At 31.6% G+C, this 20,309-nt stretch overlaps 1 protein-coding gene across 8 annotated transcripts in view; it reads right to left on the bottom strand.

The window, feature by feature from the left end:
* The window catches only part of LOC116765674 (polypyrimidine tract-binding protein 2), a 244,960-nt gene that overhangs the window by 75,111 nt on the left and 149,540 nt on the right, over positions 1 to 20,309 (bottom strand). For 4 of the 8 annotated variants that reach the window (XM_032655243.2, XM_061521836.1, XM_032655247.2 and 1 more), the window contains one exon: positions 19,676 to 19,732. The exons of the other annotated variants lie outside the window; for them this stretch is intronic. In XM_032655243.2, coding sequence (XP_032511134.1) covers positions 19,676 to 19,732 — 57 coding nt within the window. Of the gene's footprint in view, positions 1 to 19,675; positions 19,733 to 20,309 lie in introns of those variants that run through there. 8 annotated transcript variants of the gene reach the window in all.

Raw genomic sequence — 20,309 nt, forward strand, 5'->3', positions numbered from 1 at the left:
CATTTGCGTTAATATTTTTTTATAAGGATGTTTTCTTATTTACTGACTACAATACAGTTTAAATGATTTCATAGATTTTATTCTGTTACATCCACGCATCCACGGTTTAAGCGTCAATTTAATTGATAAAATGGAGTAAAATAATGAACTGACAGGAGGTGCGTCCATAAAACACGATTTTATCATACCATAGGGAGGGACACGTTTTCGAATATCGTAATAAAAAAGTCACAGATGTCAAATTTATGACGTCGGACCATTGTAAAGAGATTAAAAGATTTACTACAGATGGGGTGCTACGGGGTTACGGTGCTACGAGACCAACTTTTAAGGTCTACGAGTTTCAGTTTAACATATTGAAAATTGTAAGTCTTCCGGACGTTAACCTCAGTTTTATTAACTATCACTTACGTACATGCGTCGATCCACGAAAAATAGATCTCGCTTACCTGTAAAAAGATAAATTAAAATTAGATGCAATATTGGAATTTTTTATTAACTATAAATGAAGTGAATGTAACAGAAATAATTTTCTTTATCATCAAAATTAAAAGCTACAGTTGACAATGTGAGGTCATTAATTTACACTTTGCTTCGAGACTTTTATACCTTGGCTTCGATCATCGAATTAGTTCCGTATACTTTAACTGGTTTCGTTACCCCAAAATATCACCTGCTTTAATATTTGGCTTTACTTGTAAATTTATAATGAGGTTTGTAATAAGTCGACTTTGATTTACTTTCTCTTATCATCATAGTTAACCAAGGCCATTTTAGAAGTATGCGATAAACATTCTTCTTGAAACACATGAAAAAAAGAGATGTACGCTTACAATTTGTTTGAATAATAAAAATCAAACTTTTTCTGTTATATATTTCTTTTCAGTTTTCCTGAATTACGTATTAACAGGAACATACATTCGGTCACAAAACAGAAGTTTATATGAAACCATTGAATTCGATCTGTAATAAATCGACACAGTTATTCCCCAATTTGCATACCATTTTAATTTAATTGGTAATTTATGTTGCTATATTTTTCCACCATCGAATATTTTGGTTAATCGATTTCAATATAAAAAATGGTAGATATTTTAAGCATCAATTGCAGCCCACTTGAAGTATATGATTCTTAATAGATTCCTAAGTGCATTACTTAAAAAAAATACATGCGAAATATTTTAGTGTATATTCATAAGAAGCGCATGTAGATTTTCGTTTTTTAATGTTGGATTATAATTTTGGTTTTATGTTACGCTGCACGCCGCCGAGCCGATTAGTTAATGGTTCGTCTACGAACAGAGGGATAACAAATTTAAAGGAAAATAATAAAACATGATGCACTTTCCACTTTTTAAATCCAGTAATAAAATTCATATTCCTTTCTGTTTAATAATTTCTTTTCTTTATAAAAATACAATAAACGAAATTAATTTTCTATAAGCTTAAGTAAGAATAAGGATATAAAAAAATACATGATATAAGACAAATAAATGAGTTTTATTTAAAGCAACATCAAAATGAAATGTAACGTACATATGTATATTATAGTAATTAATTATAAATAATAAAAAAAAATTGTTAACTTTATACGAAGCGCCAAATGTTTGAAATATTTTATAATTCAAATATTTAACACGGGGTAGGAAGTCAAAATACAGTAAATATTTCTGCAAAAGATTTAACTGTTATAATGCTGAATTCGGCAAAATTGTATTTTTCGTATTGTAACATCTATACAAATCACAAAATGATTGTAATTTTAACATTTTCTTTAATGTTACGATATTTATTATTTCGGTACTTTAGACACGTGTAGTTTGTACATAAAACAGCGTCACTGTGGTTGTAAAAGATTTATTTGTAAGCGGGTGTTCACTGCAAGTGCACATCGAGTTTTCAATTACACAAAGTGATGGCCACAGGGCTGCGGCTGCACCGCGAAAAACGGCGCTGTGGTCAAGCATCCTGACCGATTGCGCACCGCTCTCCAAATATAACCGGTAAATGGAAAACAAACAGAAACATAATGAAAATAAGGTTTGTTTTGAAGTGCATCGGAAAAGAAAATTGTGTAACTACTCCTCGATAGGTTGAAGGAAAACTCGATCGCTTTTCTAGGGGAAGCTCTCAGTGGTTTATTGCGTTATTACCTGGACGTGTCTGCCGCGTCGGGATGGCCGCAATTTGGGAAGAAAAGAACGATATGTTGCGAGGAAAAGGATTTTATAGAGCTTGGGAGCACCTGCCTTAAAGAAAGGAGGGAGCGCCTCCGTCTATGTGCCCTTCGTAATTTTCTTTGATAGAAAACACTACAGACACTACTTTAGTTTCTATTTTTATTTAATTTAACACTGTCCAATGTACGTAATCTCTGAGTTTCACAGTTTTCGTTTTCAGGATAGTAAGTATTTTGTGTTAAAAGAAAAACTAAAGATAAAAATATAATTTCAATAAAAATGCCTAAAGATGCCTGTTATATTATAAAAACAGTTATTTTATTCACATTTTGTTAATTTTTTTATGATTATTTGTGGTTAATATTCAATAATTTTTTTTTATATCATAATAATTTATAAAATTGTGATTTGATAATCAATCTTGAATGAATCATTATAGCTAAGGATAAATATTTTATTTGTTGCACTTTTTGAAAAAAAATCAGTTGACCTCGTGAATATGTTTGATAAAAAGAAACAGCAATTAAAATTATAAGAATTTCTGAATAAAAGAAATAATTATCAAGGTTTGTTTATGATCTCACAAAAGTCAATAAACATAGCAAAAAGTGAAAAAATGGCAACGAAATTATATTACATAACCTTTACGACAATTCAACTTGGAATACTATTCAATAAAAGCGTCAGGAATCGCTAAAAGATTGACCCAATAATCGCCCGACAAAACCCGTAACTTGTTCTTAGGGCCTGTGAAATAAGAGTTGTCCATAAAATAAAATAATAACCGGTCAATAAAATCTTTCTACCCGGTTCCAAAGAAATATGTCAAATGCCTCGGGAAATAAAAGAAAGTTGTCAGGAAGATGGAGGCGTGAATTGGCTTGTTTTAGGACGAAATTTGATCTTTGACAGAGTGAGATCGCGAACATCAATCGGACTGTAATTGGAGGTTTAGTGTCACATAAATGATATCACCTGTCCCAAAATATTATACCCTGACAAACATATTTGTAACTTTTCAACGATTCGGTGGAAAAGAGCCTTTCGCAAATTAATAGCAAAAGCACACATTGCTAGTTTAGGAGCAAACTTTTTATATCGGTTGTAATAAATTTAACGAAACAATAATTCAAAATAATAAAAATATATTTCAGCGTTGATGTTACAAATAGAAAATTGGCTATTCACATGGCTAACCTAGAATTTTTTCAGTGGATACTTATACCCAATTGGCGATAAAAGAAGGCTGTTGTAATAGCCCTAACGCCCAGGTACTATAATTTTATTGGTAATTGCAATGAGAGTCTTCTGAAAACTTTTTAAATAAAACCGAGGACAGCAGAACTATTGATTTCTTTTATGTAAAATTGCTTTTTGCTAATATTATCAACTTAATAGCGTTGTCATATATGTAAAAAATATATTACACCAGACGAAGAGGCAAATATCATGAATCTAAAAAAATTCTTCAAAATCAATGTTCCATAATGCAAGTGAGTTCATAGCAATTGTATCGGGAAATTGCCGACTTGGACCGATCCGCGCAATAACCTGACTTCTCATTATGCAGATTGCCCGCCGGTCCATATGCATTCACTAAACATCTTCTAGCTCTGGTATTGCGGTTCCCCTATGCATTTACTGTTTCAAGAATTTAATAAACCATTGAGTCTAGAAAATATTATTATGGCGACATGTAAAATATTTACTAAATTCACAGACAAACATATATATAATATATTTATAATACGGTACATATTATGTGGTGGGCTCAAAGAAAAGTTTTGACCGGTTATGTTTGTAAAAAATCGCAATTTTTCTTATTTCATCAAACGTACGAAAAAATAAGGATTCTACTATATTACGAGACTCAATTATTTTAAGAAGTTTATAGTTAAATGTAACAGTTATAGTAACTGTTTACCTATTTATATTAACATTACATCTTTTATATCAATTTTCTAAAATACTATTGGTTCTAGCTCATTAATAAGCTGTCTGTTCCCGAGATGCACCTTGACAACAATTTACTTAAGGAACTCATTTAAGTAACATTGTTGTAAGATTACAGTGAGTAGTATCTACATAATTGGAAGTCCTCGTAGGATATTGCGTCCACGTGAGGCTGAGCAATTTTCTGCGTCATTTCCGGTTGATCGTCCACTCGACTGGCCGCTTCGATGCGCTTCTTTACGCTTAATTAATGTAAATATATTGCTGTAAGTAGATTGCTATGAAATTACATTTTAATGAGAAAATATGCAATTAATTTTTCGAAATTCTCCACTAGGAATAGAAACATGTATTTAACACAAATCTTTTTGAATAAAGAAGTATTGCGAACAATGAAGGATTTTTATTCACTGAACATCATGTTTCTTAGGTAAATCGATATGAAAGAAAACGATATTAATGTTAACTAGTAAAACTTATATATTTTCAATGAATCCACGTGATTTCTACTATATTAAAAACAATAAAAAAAAAGTTTAATTAAATTTAAGGTTTTGAAGCGATAAAGTAACCAATACCCACACAAAATACATTTTATTTATAAACGACTCGTCCAACAAAACACTCATCAAAGTAAAGAAAATGGGAGATTGAACATTGATACAAGAATTCATTTGATAAATAATAATAATGGCTTGGTAAAATGTCCATCACATTAAAATATTTGATACTTGATCAGGCGGTATCCGTTGATTACATTTCTCCCATCAAAACATAACAAAACTTTTCTGTTATAATTACAACTCGTTATTGTTTGGATGAGATTGTTCAGACACCGCCGCAGATTGTAAACAAAAGTAAGCATTACCTGGTTTAATTAAACTTCTTGAATCATTTATTATGAAATATCTAATTAATTTAGAGTCAAATTATAAACTAAGCAAGTCATTCTTTATCAACTTCATAAAGACTAGATAACTTTAGGCATTATGTTCCTAATTAATTTTTCCGCTTAATTTTGTATTTTCATTATAAATTAAATTGTTTATAGCGTTACAACCATGAAAAGAAAACTGTTGATGGAGTTGAGGCATTGATTAATTTTATAATACGATTAGGCTTTGCATCGTTTCAGTGCGGACCGCTGCGTGTTATTATTTCGTAGCTCTTGAAGTATAAAAGGAAGACTGGAATGGAATGTTGTGGAACATCACGATCGATGCATCTCTCATCCTATCTAATCACGGAATGTTCCATGTTGAGTTTTTTATACGGATGAAAGCCCATATTTATAAACTGAATACCTTCAACGCACCACTGACCAAATAGTTTTTGTGCCTCTCGTAACGCCACTCAAACGTGTTTATTTTTCTATGCACCGTTATAAAATTATAAAACACAGCAACATATATCATGGTAGTAACACATTAAGCGATAAGGCAAATCAAGAAAGATCTAGAAAACGTTTTACAGAAATACCATACTGAGAAAGTATAGAGATTTGAAAAGCAGGTGTCTAAGTATTAGTGAAGATAGGGTCACGTTCAACCGCTGAAATGTGATGACATTGCAATCGTATTGCAAGTGCATGCGTGCAAATGGAACCGTTTAGAGATCTCCGGGAATAACCACGTGCGCAATGTTCTCCAAGTACATCGAATAATGTGTCACATAGTCATTTTGAAGGGAAACGTTAAAGCACATACATATAAACTTAAAATTTATATCATGTACATATTGAAAAAGTTTTAAAGGGTATTTTTTTTTTTAATTTTATAGCTCTCGATTTTATATTCAAATAATACCTAATGTTGTACTATTCCAATAAACGTAATCCACAGTCAGTTAAAGTTACCCTTAATTAATCTTTTGAGCTATTTAGTCAAAGTAAATTCTTCGGCTTGTTTTTGAATTCAGAGACGGGAAACTTGTTAAATAAGCATCGATTCTAGTGTTTTATGGCTATATAGTTTTAATACGATATCTTAACTTAAAACAAAGGAGATTGCCGATTCACAAAGGATTGTAATTAACCGAAATGAAAAACTCTCAATTTCAATAACGAAAGAGGTTGATAAAAGTATAAATAATGAGATGTGCATTTTTTATCTATCCTTTGGCATGCTTTAGATCATGTAAATTACCTTTGTAAATAGGCGATCGATGTAATACTGATTATTGAATTATAGATGAAGTATTAAAAGCTTCGGATGAATACAGTTTTTACTCCGTGAATATCCTGAGGGAAATTCCCGCCGCTGCAGTTGCAAATCCTTCAATTTATGCAGATACCACATTGGCTTTAAACTTAATGACAGTAGAAATCATGACATACGGGACATAGGATAAAATTAATTCAGCTATAACTATCATGTAAAGAAGTGTAAGATATACATTTTAAAACGAATATAAATTGGAAACGGAATAATTGTAAAAATAATAGTGATAGAAATAAACGAAAAATAAAGGAGCATTTACTGAAATAAAATTCATATGAAAACTCGGGTCTATTGGCAAAGGGCATTCAATGCAATCGGAATTTAAGCACACAAAACGAACGACAATAGACAATGGGCGGCAAAGGCTGAAAATATTCGAGTTGTTTGCTTTATAAACCGAGCCAATCACGCTCGTGGAGCTTGCAGTGAACTAAACGCCATGACAACAAAAGAGCCGTAAAGAATGGCCCACCGACACACTCGTGCTAATAAAATAGTTCCGAGCAACAGGTTGAAGCGGTCCGTTCCGCTTACAATACAATAGCACCAAAGCGTTTCTGTGATCCTAGTATTAAGTGCTTCAGATGTGTGGGCTAGATTCTCTTATACAATGTCCTAGTGTTTCAATCGATTATGGCGGCTTAAGAAGAGATTTCGTTCCTCATTCAATATGAAAACAAATAATTATAAATATTATTCGTTTTTACACTATGTAATCGGAGAAAATTCATATGTTTTTAGTTGGACAAAACGAAAAGTTTTGTATTATTGTTATAAGTAAAAACGCTATAAGCAAACAACCGCGAGACAAGGATAAATAAAACTACAAACAGCTTCTCTTAATTCTCGGGTCGCGTGTACCTTGCGGTTTCACAACAGGATTTACAAGTTTTCTTTTATAGAACCAAAGGCTAGTTTCGGACAAGGGCTACCTACGGCTTATCTAAGTTTCATGAGACATTGCTTCGATCGGTTTCATTGGTTATTGGGAATTTACAGATTAGAGATTAAACTAAATAAGGGCATACTTTTAATGTTACGACACTATTTAAAAAACGAGATTTAAACAAAGCCACACATTAAATTACTTAGAAACAAACTCAATCATATTAAATTTGAGTCTGGAAAGCAGTGCAATCTATTAAGCAAAACAGAGAGTGGGGACCGTGGAGCTGCAAAAGCGTCGGTAAATGAAGGAGTGACAAAACTTGAGTCGGCTACTAATTAGCAATACAAACATGAATCAGAGGCTATTAGTTGTAATTGAATTGTCGCTGGTGACGAAGTTAGCACCGTGGTAAATTTAAATATCGTGCCTTTTAGGACTCGGTTTTTATAATAGCTTTTGGGCCAACGAACTGTCTCTTTACAACATTTCATTACAATATATTAATTACCATTTCCTTTTGAATTCGAATTTTAATGAATAGTACATAAAAACACCTTTTTGTCTATCTTTTTATATAATGTTTAAAAATCATTTGCTTAATATTCATAGAAAACAAATGACATAAAAAGACTCAGCAACTCAGACCGAGTGAGCGTTCTCAAAACCGTAGCGCGACTACAATATTTTATAGAAATTTTATAAAACATTTCTGGCTCTTGAAGAAAATTATCTTCCCTATTGACTAAAATTTTTCACAGCAAGTTTGACATCAATCCATTACTTTTTTCATTTTTATCTTGAAACCGTCCCGTCCCAAGTAGAATTGTGTTAATTGCTTTGTTGGACACTTTTATAGATCCCAGCTCTCCACTATCTTAGCGTTTTGTACGAAAGGGTGTATTAAGTTATTAAGATGGAATAAGGTAAAAAGGAGATTAACGTATACAATGACAGTAATGCTAATAATGATAAAATTATAAAAAATAATTTAAATAAAATATAAACTTTATATTTATACTATTTAGATTGTTTCTATCTGATATATGCAATATAACCATTCTTTCCATAAAATAATAAATATTTATAATTTTCGTGAATAATTATAAAATGATATGTAAAAGTTTTAAAATTTTAAACAAATATGTCTTTATAAAGTACTTCAACTTAATCCAGTTAGCCACAAACGTAGGTATTTGCATAATTGATGAATTCAATAAAACACCCATGCGTAGGTTGCGCCATGCGCCGTGATCCCTCATAATATATGAACATAATTATACAAATTTATTGAGTCACTGACTGCTTACCTCTCAGTCGAATTTAGCGTATACCTTTGTATTAGTCAATGGGTACGTTCTAATTGCCAAACATACGTCATAAGTGGAAAGGTTACTGTCGCCTTCACATATCTGCCACCTTCATCTTAATGCCCGTACCCTTAATATTCTCATGTGGGTAAGCATAAATTAGAACTCGAATTTCATTCCCGTGTCTCAACATTTGAACTTTACTTTCGGTGTCGCAGATGTCAGAAAACTTAGTTTACTCATGACTCTGTACGGAAGGGTTCAGGTACGGAACAGTAAGGGTCTATCACCTAAGTTTTCCGTTTTCGTTGTTTTATTACTTTTATCGCTACATAATGAATAATTCCATTTGGCGTAAGGTTTCATGGACTTGAGGTAACAATTAATATTGCTCTTGCTGTAATATATAAAAGTGAAAATAACAATAAATTCCACTTTACTTGCCTTGTCTGCCCTAGTTTGGCAGACAATAAGCTGGAATGATGATCGAAAAGAAATGCTTTAGATTAAAATTAAATAAAATATACCGAATATAAACAAAAAAAAACAATTAAAATGCAAGTTACATTTATTGTTCTTCTGATTTCTTTAACGTCAAATCCTCTTGACCTGGAATAACCCAATGAGATTTAATCCCCAAGTGGACATATTCAATATCTTTAACTTCAACATAATACTAAAATTAATTAATAGGGGTTCAAAATAACAGTTATGGTGAATAGTATCTTAATCTATATGACGTTAAAGGTCTAATTGCGAATGATCTTTATCGTTATCGCTTAACCAACAGTGTTTTGAATTGTAAATCGGATTGTATTTAATTTAATTAAGTAAATAGGTTTATAAATTAAGACACTTCCAACAACAAAAATTCAATTAATAAATAAAGACATCCCTTAAGATAAATATTGAAAAAAATAGCTGTACTTAAAATAAAATCGTATACTAGACTGCAAAGCATACTATTTATTTTGCAACTTTGATAGGACAAAGAAGGTGTCGAATCACTAAAGATTCGTTAGTAATTTGGTGAGAATCACCTTCTTGAACCTTTATCGCTGTTCACAGGCGGGTATCAAGAGGAACGCGCCCGTAAAATAAGAAACAGTGAAGTCAACACTTTTCACATAACACATATTAAAAGTAGGCTCAAATGAAGAGGCATTTTGTATGAGATCCTATTTTCCTGACTCAACTAACTGCGGATTATATTAAATGTAACATTTAGATTCTCTAGAATTGTCACGTTTCACGATATTATTTCCCTTAACTCATATCTTATACGTTTTTGTGAAATGTAAAAAAACACATTTATGAAAGAGTGACCTTATTTACTGTAAATTTTATTATAAAATAAATACAAGAAGTTCCAATTACTGTAATAACTGCTGATATTATAAAAATGTTCTTAAAAACGCCTATAAAATATTCGCAACTGTTGTTTCTATAAATTATTCACTATAACCAAATAAGGCACTTATATAAATTTAAGTAAATTGTAAGTAGCACTTTATGTTTTCAATTTAAAAGGGAAATTCAAGAAACCCCAGTCAACAAAAAAAAAACAAGTGGGCTGCGGATCTTTATCAGTACAGAGTGGGGTATAATATCTCAAAGTAACTGAAACAAGCAGGGATGAGAACACGGTGCGGATACAAACTTACTTCGGGTCAGTCAAGATTTACCCTCAACCATCAATAACTATATTCTCCAAGGTGGCTTTCAGGACAACGGCAGACTTTATCTGATGTAGCTCCGGATTAATTAACTTAAATGCAACAAGTCCGAGTTTGCGTTGCTCTCTAGAACGACAGTCCCGTGTTTTATTATGGAAGCAGCTGAATTAAATAAGGAGATAGTAAAGTTCTCCATGATCGTATTAGGGTTTTGGATGCCGCTTGGCTAAATTGTGTTTTAACATCTCTGTAATAGAGTTCAATAAACCTTTTATCATTTAATTAATATGTAAGGTACGCTATATAAAATAACGACTTATGCCTTAAGCTCCTATATACTCAATAATAATTTGATACCAAATAACACAGCTGATATCACGACGTTACAAAAATACTCTGGGCGCAATATTCGTAATTAAGGTAAATATTTATAATTTTTTATAAATAATTATGTGAGGTATTCACAGATTAATTGACATGAACTGTCGCGCTTGCTCAGTTCTATAGTTTACAGCGAATTTTAAAATGTAAATGAAATTTAAATGTGCCTCTTTTAATTTTCGAAGTTAAACTAGCTACTTGTTCTGGGAAACTAATTAATTATTAAGTGTATTTAAAACTTGTTATTTCGTATATTAGTAATGAAAAATTTTATACCTTTGCTAATATGGAATATCATGTTTATAATTAAGCCTCGATACGAAATTTACAAAATATAATAACGAATCATTCGGCTTGTCTTGAAGACCCTTTACGAGGGAGAAATTGAAAGTGATAGACTATGATGTTCTCCGTTATTCGGTTCTCATATTGGAATGCATTGGTTTATATCGGTCTGGTTTTAAGCCAAAATAAATCTTATATTTATGGGGGTAAGATTATAAATTCTGTAAACTAAATATACAGAAACGGCTTAATGGTGGCTAGCAGTACAATAGCACGTGTTCCTTGTTATTGGTATCTGACCTGACCGCTACTAGCGATTTGTCCAAATGAGATCCGGGGTCTCGGATGCTTTGTTATTTTTTCTTACAATATCGACTTCGTGATAAATTGACCTGAATTTCCTCGATTGGTATACAGCATTTCTTTTTAGAATGACCCTTGGCTTTGATTATTGTTTTCGTATTCACTTAAGTTGATTACAATAATTAATTTAAAAATGTATAAACAACAAAGTTAACTAGGTTTATAAAAATAAATCTAAAATTCGTTTGTGTAAGTCAAATACGTGGTATCATCTTATGTCTTTAATGGTATAGTCATTAGAAGTAAAAAAAACCATTAATAAAAAAGAATATGTTTAAAAGTTAAAATTTTAAGAGATAAGTGTAATATTCAATGAAAAACTATTTTCATAATCTAGTTGCCCGTTTATAAACACGACCAGTCCATGGATTTAATCCCACACAACGTCGATTAATCATCCTGTTGGCTATGTTGAGGTAAATTCGTGGTAATGGCTACGATTGTCCCAGGCTTGGTACTACGTTAATCCTTTATTGGCTAATCGGCTTCACGTTAAAATATATAAAGGCAAAAATTGATTAATGAGTTGAGGATTTAGTTTAATTTTCAAGTTTTTAATTAAAAATTCTAATGAATGTTGCTTCTCTGAACGGTCGATTGACCTTTGAAAGTAATCCGATAATGGATATTATATTTATATCTTTCATTTCTCATGTCACCAATACGTATAAGTTTTGTGTGTAATGTTGTTCAATAAAGCGCGGGTCGCACGCGACTGTCCTACCCCGCCTACCTAATGTTTCACTCGCGTTACTGTGACAACATTACCTTTTACCAAATTGTATTTTCGTGTTCCGAGTTTTTCTTATAAATACTGTTATTAAGACAGTCAGGGTGAAGCGACAACTGCTAATGTGTTAAGTCTAATATTTGTAAATAAAACTGTAAGCGAGGCAACTGAATTTTTGATTAAGTTTATTTTAGTTATAGTAGATGGTTGACTGAGTTAAACTTATTTTATATTTTTCTTAATAACTTTTTAATTATGCAAGTTGTCATATACATTCTCTATCATAATATAACTGATTGTGATAAGGTTTAAAATGAAATCATAAAAAATACATATAGCGTGTAGATAAACGCTAATTGATTTTAATAATAAAAAAGAGATATAATTAAAATATCTACCCTATAAAAATATTTCAAAATTTTGTAAAATTTTTTTGGCTCCATATTAAACAAATATTTGAATATAAACTTTTCTAATATAATTGATACAGATACGACATACCCGCTATATTCCTTAAGTAAATTGTTAGACAAGTTCAAATAGGTAAATACCTTGATAGGTGTTTTTATTTCTATTAATAGTACCTAGGTGTTGAATTTGATAATAACAGTAAAAGTTAAACAGTTAAATTACGTCTAAACAAGTAGGTCTCAAATAATTTACAACCACTCGTTTTTGCCTGCAACTTTTAAAAAAATTGAATTAGGGTTCAAAACAAAAAGAATTGTTTGCTTTAAAAATTAGATGTGGTAACTAACCGGCATCGCCATTTATCATCTGTGTCACGTGATTTCATATAAAAAAATTGTTTTACCGTATTCCCGCGAGAATTACACGCCGTTTCGGGATAAAGTAACCAGCATCCATATATACTTCCGTCCATACATGTGTTTTGTTGGATTTACTTAAAAATATTTATAACAAACATGCTATTGTAAAATGAGTTAGTAATTCAAAATATTTCAATACTAAACTAAAGAGTCTCAACAGTCCAAAAACACCTAAACATTCGTAATAAAACGAGTATCGTATATTTTGAATACTTCTATAAAATATTTAACTATTTTGGCCAAATTCTGTATTTTACCCAATAAATAAGAGAAACACTTACCATTTCACTCAATATTAAATACATTACGAGTTTCAAGGTTCTTTAGCTCATATATGTGAACACTCCAAGATCGTGACTATCTCGAGAAGTTCGCCGAATAAATTAGGGCGAATTGTGGAGCAGGTAAAATGCCTGTTATCTCCTTCGTAATTTTACAGCTTCTGGGACAAGATCTTAAGAGCAATTATTCCGAAGTCACACTGAAAGTAAAAATTACCGTCCTAATCGGTTTTTTTTTTCGCATTGGAATTTAAATGACTGTTACAGACTCATTTATATAAAAAGCTATGGTCAGAATTATTGTACTTAACGTTTAATTATCTGAAAATAGACCAAGATTTCATGTAAAATAGGTCGGGTATCCCACTAAATATCAAAGTAGCCTCTGAGTCTCATTTACTTACAGTCCTAGTAGTACGGTCGGTACGTGTATCTACAAAGAACATAAAATAGGGTTCACGAGAGGATGGGAGGGCAGCACCGCTACATCATTACGAGGCCCCGCGTCATTTGTTTATTAAACACCCTCTGAGGTGGAACAGAATAATGGCAACGTAGGCTTTGTCACGGGAGTTTTCCCTTGGAATTAAATTGAAATGATGATGCGCTTCACTCGCCGCACTTCGGTTTCCAACCCCCGTTATTAAGTCCCCTACGTCTTGAGGTCAAAATGAATAGGTTTCTTTAAAAGCCCGCTAGTATGCCAGCTGTCATAGATATGAAAAGAATTGGGTTGAGTGGTCCTCCGGCATAGCCGAAAAAGTAAGGAGACTGAAAAATGACACCATTTCTTCCTGCGTTTTGACGTAGTATTTTGTGTTATCGCACCCGTTGCTTGTATTTTTCTACAGTAGTCCTGTACCTTCTTATCAACTTTACTGTCAAACAATCATTGTAAGACAAATGACCATTATATTAAAAATAATTTTAAATCGTATTATAAATATAGACACCTAATGTAGGATCTAAAGTGTCATGCAAAACTCATTATGACAGAGTGTCCCCATATATTTGTGCTGATGAAATCTTAAAATTAAATTCTCCTAAGCTCAATATTATTCCAACCTCGAGCAGGATATATCAAATACATTGTATTAATGTTGCCATATTAATCATTAACAAAATAGGGAAACGCAATAAAATGGCAAGACAACCGCATGTTAAAGTGTGAATGATGATCTTTTATGTGTTGTGAACATGTCATAAATTGTACATATCACTGCACAGTGTTGTATTTAAATAGTGAAGACATATTAAATAAAATTAAAAAAAAATACGTTTTGCGTCTTGGAAGTATCTCAAATAGGACAAGTAAAATTGAAAAAAATCAAAAAAAAAATCTTTTTCTTTATATTATTTATCATTTTGATATTTTTATAATCTGCATACACATATAAATATTATATTTTATACACTTGTGATATTTTATAAAAGAATTTTAATTATAAAGTTGTTAAAAGTATGAACCCTCCGTATATGTAATCTGTTGTAGATTATTTTATAATTGGCTGTCTGAGGTTAGGGGATTGTTTCAATTAAAGGTTCAATTAAATATATATTTAATATACTATAAAAGTAATTAATTTTTGAAAGTTAATCATTTTTCAATGACTTTAATGTATTGCATTGGTTAATGTAAAGAATACTGATAAGTTAATTAGAATGTCGAGTCCATAAGTCCTTAAAATAATTTTATCATTTAGGTCTACAAACTTGACTTAATTTAATAACTACAACCACAATTTATAACAAAAAACCTTAGTCAAGTAAAGTTTATATATGTACATGAAAAGTTTAAGTAAGATTTGAATAGTAACCACGGGACATAACGTTGCCTTTATAAAAACGTCCTTAATCCTATTTCGAAAAATAACATTATATTGTATTCTAAAGAACAAGGTTTTATATTTTTTATTAAAATAAATCTGTTTTTAACTCAGTACAAATCTTTCTACGTATTTATAACCTACATAAATCGGAATTAAAATGTTTATTTTTATCTGTTCGCTGTTCTGGGGAAAGATGGTTACTGGTCCTAATCTAATAATTAATGATTCTTTTAGGACTTTTTTTTAAAAGAAACACATATATATATACATATATATATATATATATATATATAAGAATACATTATATATAATAGTAATGATTCCAATCCAACAAAAGTCATGTACTATCAATTCAGTTAAACGCATACAAACGCAAACTGTGCTTTGGATTTTTATTTTTATAGTCACTATTTTATTTTCTACTTGTGATAATCCAGTTTCAAAAGATCGTTTCATTTGTATAATAACAGTAGTTATCAAAATGTAACTTAAGTGACCTAGATATGGCTTAATTATTATTGTTTTCAGTATCTATATCATGTCGAAATAATTACGTGAGCTCGTCCGTACATTCATATATAATTTTCAAAGTTGGGGAACCAAAAACATAAATCACATATTCATCGACTAATTAGAAAACACGGGTTTGAAGTTTATTCAAGTAAAACCACTGTCAAAAGTTAGTTTGATATACGCGTGGCAGTAAAAGAAAAATGTTCCCTATAAATATAATAGCCGTCCCATTAATATTTATTTTTATGGTGTATTTTTAAAAAGTTATAGGATATAAGCTTTTAAAAATAGAAAAGCTAAGGACATATAATCTATAATAGATGTAAGACTACTAACACTTCAATACAGCCAAGTCAAAGGTGTGTATGAAATATCAATTTGTATCAATTACGACATAATTTTTTATATACTGATCTGATAATATTTAAAATATCAGTTATTTCTTAGCAAGAAACCTATAATAGATGATATTAAATATTGATAAGTTATATAAACATGAGGTGTAGATGCATCGCATTGCATCAAAGCACATTTCCTGGTACAAAATCAGATCTGGAGTCGCGAACGGGCTAAAGTAGAAAGCCGCAAGTACAGACATAAATTCAAATAACATTCTCGCTGTTAGAATAGGATGGAGCAATCTTCGTAACTGCAGGACGCTGTAATTAACTTTTTATAAATCTATAAACATTAAAATGTACTATTATTTATAAATAACCAATTTTCCGGTTAATTTAATATTAAGTGAAATGCTTTTGGACTGTGAAATAAATGATGACAATTCATGTTTATTGTATTAAATGTTTTCGTGTAATTTTTAATTTTTACGTTAAAATCTATTAACAGAGAACCAAAGAGGGCGTGGTTTCTAAGATTGTAAATCTTGGCCGACGTGAAGAGTAATTCTTATGCAGTGCCTTTTGTTTTCGACAGCCGAGAAAAAGTCCAAACCTCACTTGACACCATTCACCTTACTTAAATTAAAACGACGATATTTCAATATTCCATATAATGAATTAAATTTTACTTTTTGTGTTACACAATGGCTTGTTGAGTTTTTATGTATTTTTTAGTTTTGATTGCTTTTAAGAGTCCTGTTGGAATTGGTTTATGTTTTATATTGACTCTCAATGTTTGATTCAAAATCTTGTTATAATTTGAGCTTATCTAATGATATGATAAAGCGAGATTATCTAAAACTAGCCATATTTCTTTGGCGTATGTTGTTATTAGAACTCCAACTTAATATACTATAAACGACTGGATGGAGCTATAACGATATTGCAATATTCGTATAATTTCCCATGGTGAATATTCCACATACGAGAACTACTTTTCCCATCGGGTGAGCGCAATGGCCGTGGCAATGCACTTTCACTGACCCCTTGCCTCCTCCCACGGACTGCATCTCTTTCACACATATTAATTCTATCGGTTCCTGTCTCACTTGCACCCAGTTGCGCCAGCGCTTCCCGGTTGCCGAGGTAATAACATTCTACGACGCTACACGACGTGGAACGGGTTCTGTCGATGACTTGGACGATTACTTGTATGAGAAACAATGGTAACCACAGTTACATTAAAGCGACTACTCTCACAGTTTTAATAATTTCAACCGAGTTTTATGCATTACACTACAAATGTAGGATGTTTTTCAATTAAGCTTACACTTTACGGAATACTTCATATTAAAAAACATAGAGACGTTGTATACATTCGTAAATATTAAATAAGAACTAGAGATTACGGTAAGGAGTCAGACTGCATGTGGCCTTGAGTTAAATTGTAGTCTATTTTTATTAACTTTTTGATACATGTGGCTTAAAAATTCGATGACTCCTTCCCAAACACTTTTATATATTTTCGTGCTTTAGCAACAAATATATTGCATTGTAAGTTTACCTCACTTCGCGTACACCTACAATTCAAAATGCGATATACTTACCAATTTTCCGCAAGTGAAATAACTTTCTTGACAGTGGAAACTCGAAAAGCGTTAGATCTTTCTAGCGCGCTATATTGTTTCACTATCTTCCAACGTTCCAGGTGAATAGTTACGTTGCATACTCGCAAAACTTATGTGTTACTTAAAATGTCTGCATCATGTGAGAGCAGATATCTAGGATTATTGCGTACGGATTCGAGATCCATTAGATCCTACATACCAAGTAATGGATAACGCAGATGTATCTCAGTCCCATGCAATTTAAAAGCTGGATATATCAAGTGTTGAGCTACATGCTAAGGATATTTCGACTTTAACAATAAAATATTTAGGACGACATTCGTTAATAACGCCCTCAGGAAAACCGCGTCCTAGAGTTTCATATCAGCTTCGATACGAATTGTACCAACTTCTGAGTGCGTCGATGTATTTTGAATCAGAACAGCAAGAATTTAGAGTTTACATTTGTTTGCGATGTGCAAGTTCCTTCGACTCACTGCCACTAGCAACATTCCATCGCACAATGAGTAATTTAAAAATTCAAAAACTCGTCGACGCGAGGTGTATGCGAAGTGAGGCGATTCTACAAGAAGAGCCTCGCAATTTAGACCGTTATCTGTTTACGTAGTATAATTTAAAATAGGGCCTGAAGTCGAATATAAATATTAAAAAAGTCAATTGTATTCCACGAAAAATATAAATCTCTAACAGACGATTAGAAGCAAAGCCCGTTAATGGGTAACTGGAATAAGGTTTGAATCTAATAGCAATTACTGTGAGTAAGGAATGTGATTCTTGGTCTGCTACCAAGCAGCGTGCTTGATGCTAATTGGTAAACATGCAACTCTCCAATACCCACGATCGCCGTCTATTGCGTTTACTATTTTAAAATGAAATTCTTTCGATTCATATTCCAAACTATAATTTCGCATATTTCAAACGTGTAGAATATAGCTTCACGAATTCCGAAATAGGTATTTGATTGCTATTTAATTATTCAACAATTGCGATTCTAAAACTAGGAATATGTTTACGTTACCGATATGGGGCTGTGCATAGCGAAATTCTTAAAATTATTTTGTTATTATAGTTACTTAAATATGTAATCCGCTTTAAAAAAATTTCATCATATCTTGTAAAAATATAAAAGCATAGTAAGGCAGACACGTATGGTTTTATACAACAACGCGATGCATTGTTTGAACCACCGAACACAAATCACGAATAGAATTAAGACCAATTTAATTTTTTGAAATATAATTGTGTTCATTGAAGCGTTCGATAACGAAGTCGTGTGTTTTTTTGCTAATTACCAAAGCAAAGAAGATGGATAAAAACAACAATGCTAGATAATTTATTAATACGACAGTAAATACAGTTCTAAACGTAATCTCTATGAGGAGGTGTTAAGGTTGCCTTTTGTTCAGTGACTTTTTTTTTGCAGGAGTGCGGAGAGAAAACATGTAAGAGCGAGGTGAAACTGGTGTAATTAGTCTTTGGAGTCGAACCGTGAACAGACGCGGGGAGTCAAGTGGATGGTGAGGTCTGTACCGGACTGTAGCGCCGCAATTAAATAAGGTTCATACCATTGAGCTTTCTGGAGGATGAGTTTTAGAAACAATACATACATAGATGGATTATCATTTTGTAATATTAATTAAACTGCTACTTTTTATCTGTCATATATTTTTTTATTATAATGTTTTGATAAAAAAAAAGTATTGGACTTAGTAACGTATTGGTTATAGAATATATACAATCAATCTAATGAAATACACGTCCTTACAGAGTCACATTCACGAATATAATATGACATACAAGTATATAGTATATGTACGTTTCCGGTACCCATTCATTTCTCTCGAAATCGTATTCAGAAATTGGATGTATAGGAAAATTCAGTAAAAAAATGTTTACATGAGCTACGAGAGTTTGCAAAGCAAAAAATCGGATAACTTTGTAGATCTAGAGTTTCGCTTTGATACACTTGAAAGTATGAAAATCTTGTTGATTAGCTTCTCGGTCTCTTGCGAAGTATTTTATTTTTATTGAAGAAAAACAAGCTGTACACGATTGTAAATACTGTATCATATTTACTTGAGTTTTGCATCAACTTTATAATACTTTCCTGTCTTTGAATAATACTTTAAACTTTATTAATATTTAATGGTGGCATTTCTAATAATAAAATTTAATAAACATCTCTATGAACTGAATAAGGTTAAAGTTGGTGTTCATTTTCTTGATGTTTTCCATATTCGCTAATTACCTACATACTTTTGAAATAGACTTACCGTTTCGGACGCTGTGTAGCGCCCGTTGCTGCACTCAAGTAGTGAAGATTCACTCACCTGAAATTAAGAAAATAACTAAGAAAACTTAAAAAAAACATCATAATTTCTAATTTTATTCTGATTAGTTTTATGTTTTGACCTCTATTCTTATAAATAATTATTGTAGCGCCTTGTATTTAACTAAACAGAATTGAATACAAAAAAAAAGTTCCAAATGTGCGTATGGTATGAGATGTGAACTATCTATATCTGCACAATGTCTTCGGAGACTTTTGTATCTAATGCCACATTGTCAAAGGTCATAGCAAAACTTTTATAAGACCAAATTGACACTTAACTTTACTTAAAGTTAATCAATACACGAATAAAATATGCGCAATCAAAATTAAAAATAAAATAAAAGGTAAATTATACAATAGCTTTTTATTATTAAATCTCTCAAAAATAGTCGCCTCCTAGAACAAAGGCCATAAATACAATCCGATAACAGGGATAGTTGTATCTTTTATTAGTTAAATCTCCAGACAAACAATTCAGAATATTAAACTCATCAGTGAAACAGCACGCGTTCTATTGAGCCCGTTGGAAACGATTCAGGGAGGCACAATCTGAGCTTAACTTCATTACGAGGATT

The sequence above is a fragment of the Danaus plexippus genome, chromosome 11 (genome assembly GCF_018135715.1).
Source record: "Danaus plexippus chromosome 11, MEX_DaPlex, whole genome shotgun sequence".
NCBI classification, from domain to species: domain Eukaryota; kingdom Metazoa; phylum Arthropoda; class Insecta; order Lepidoptera; family Nymphalidae; genus Danaus; species Danaus plexippus.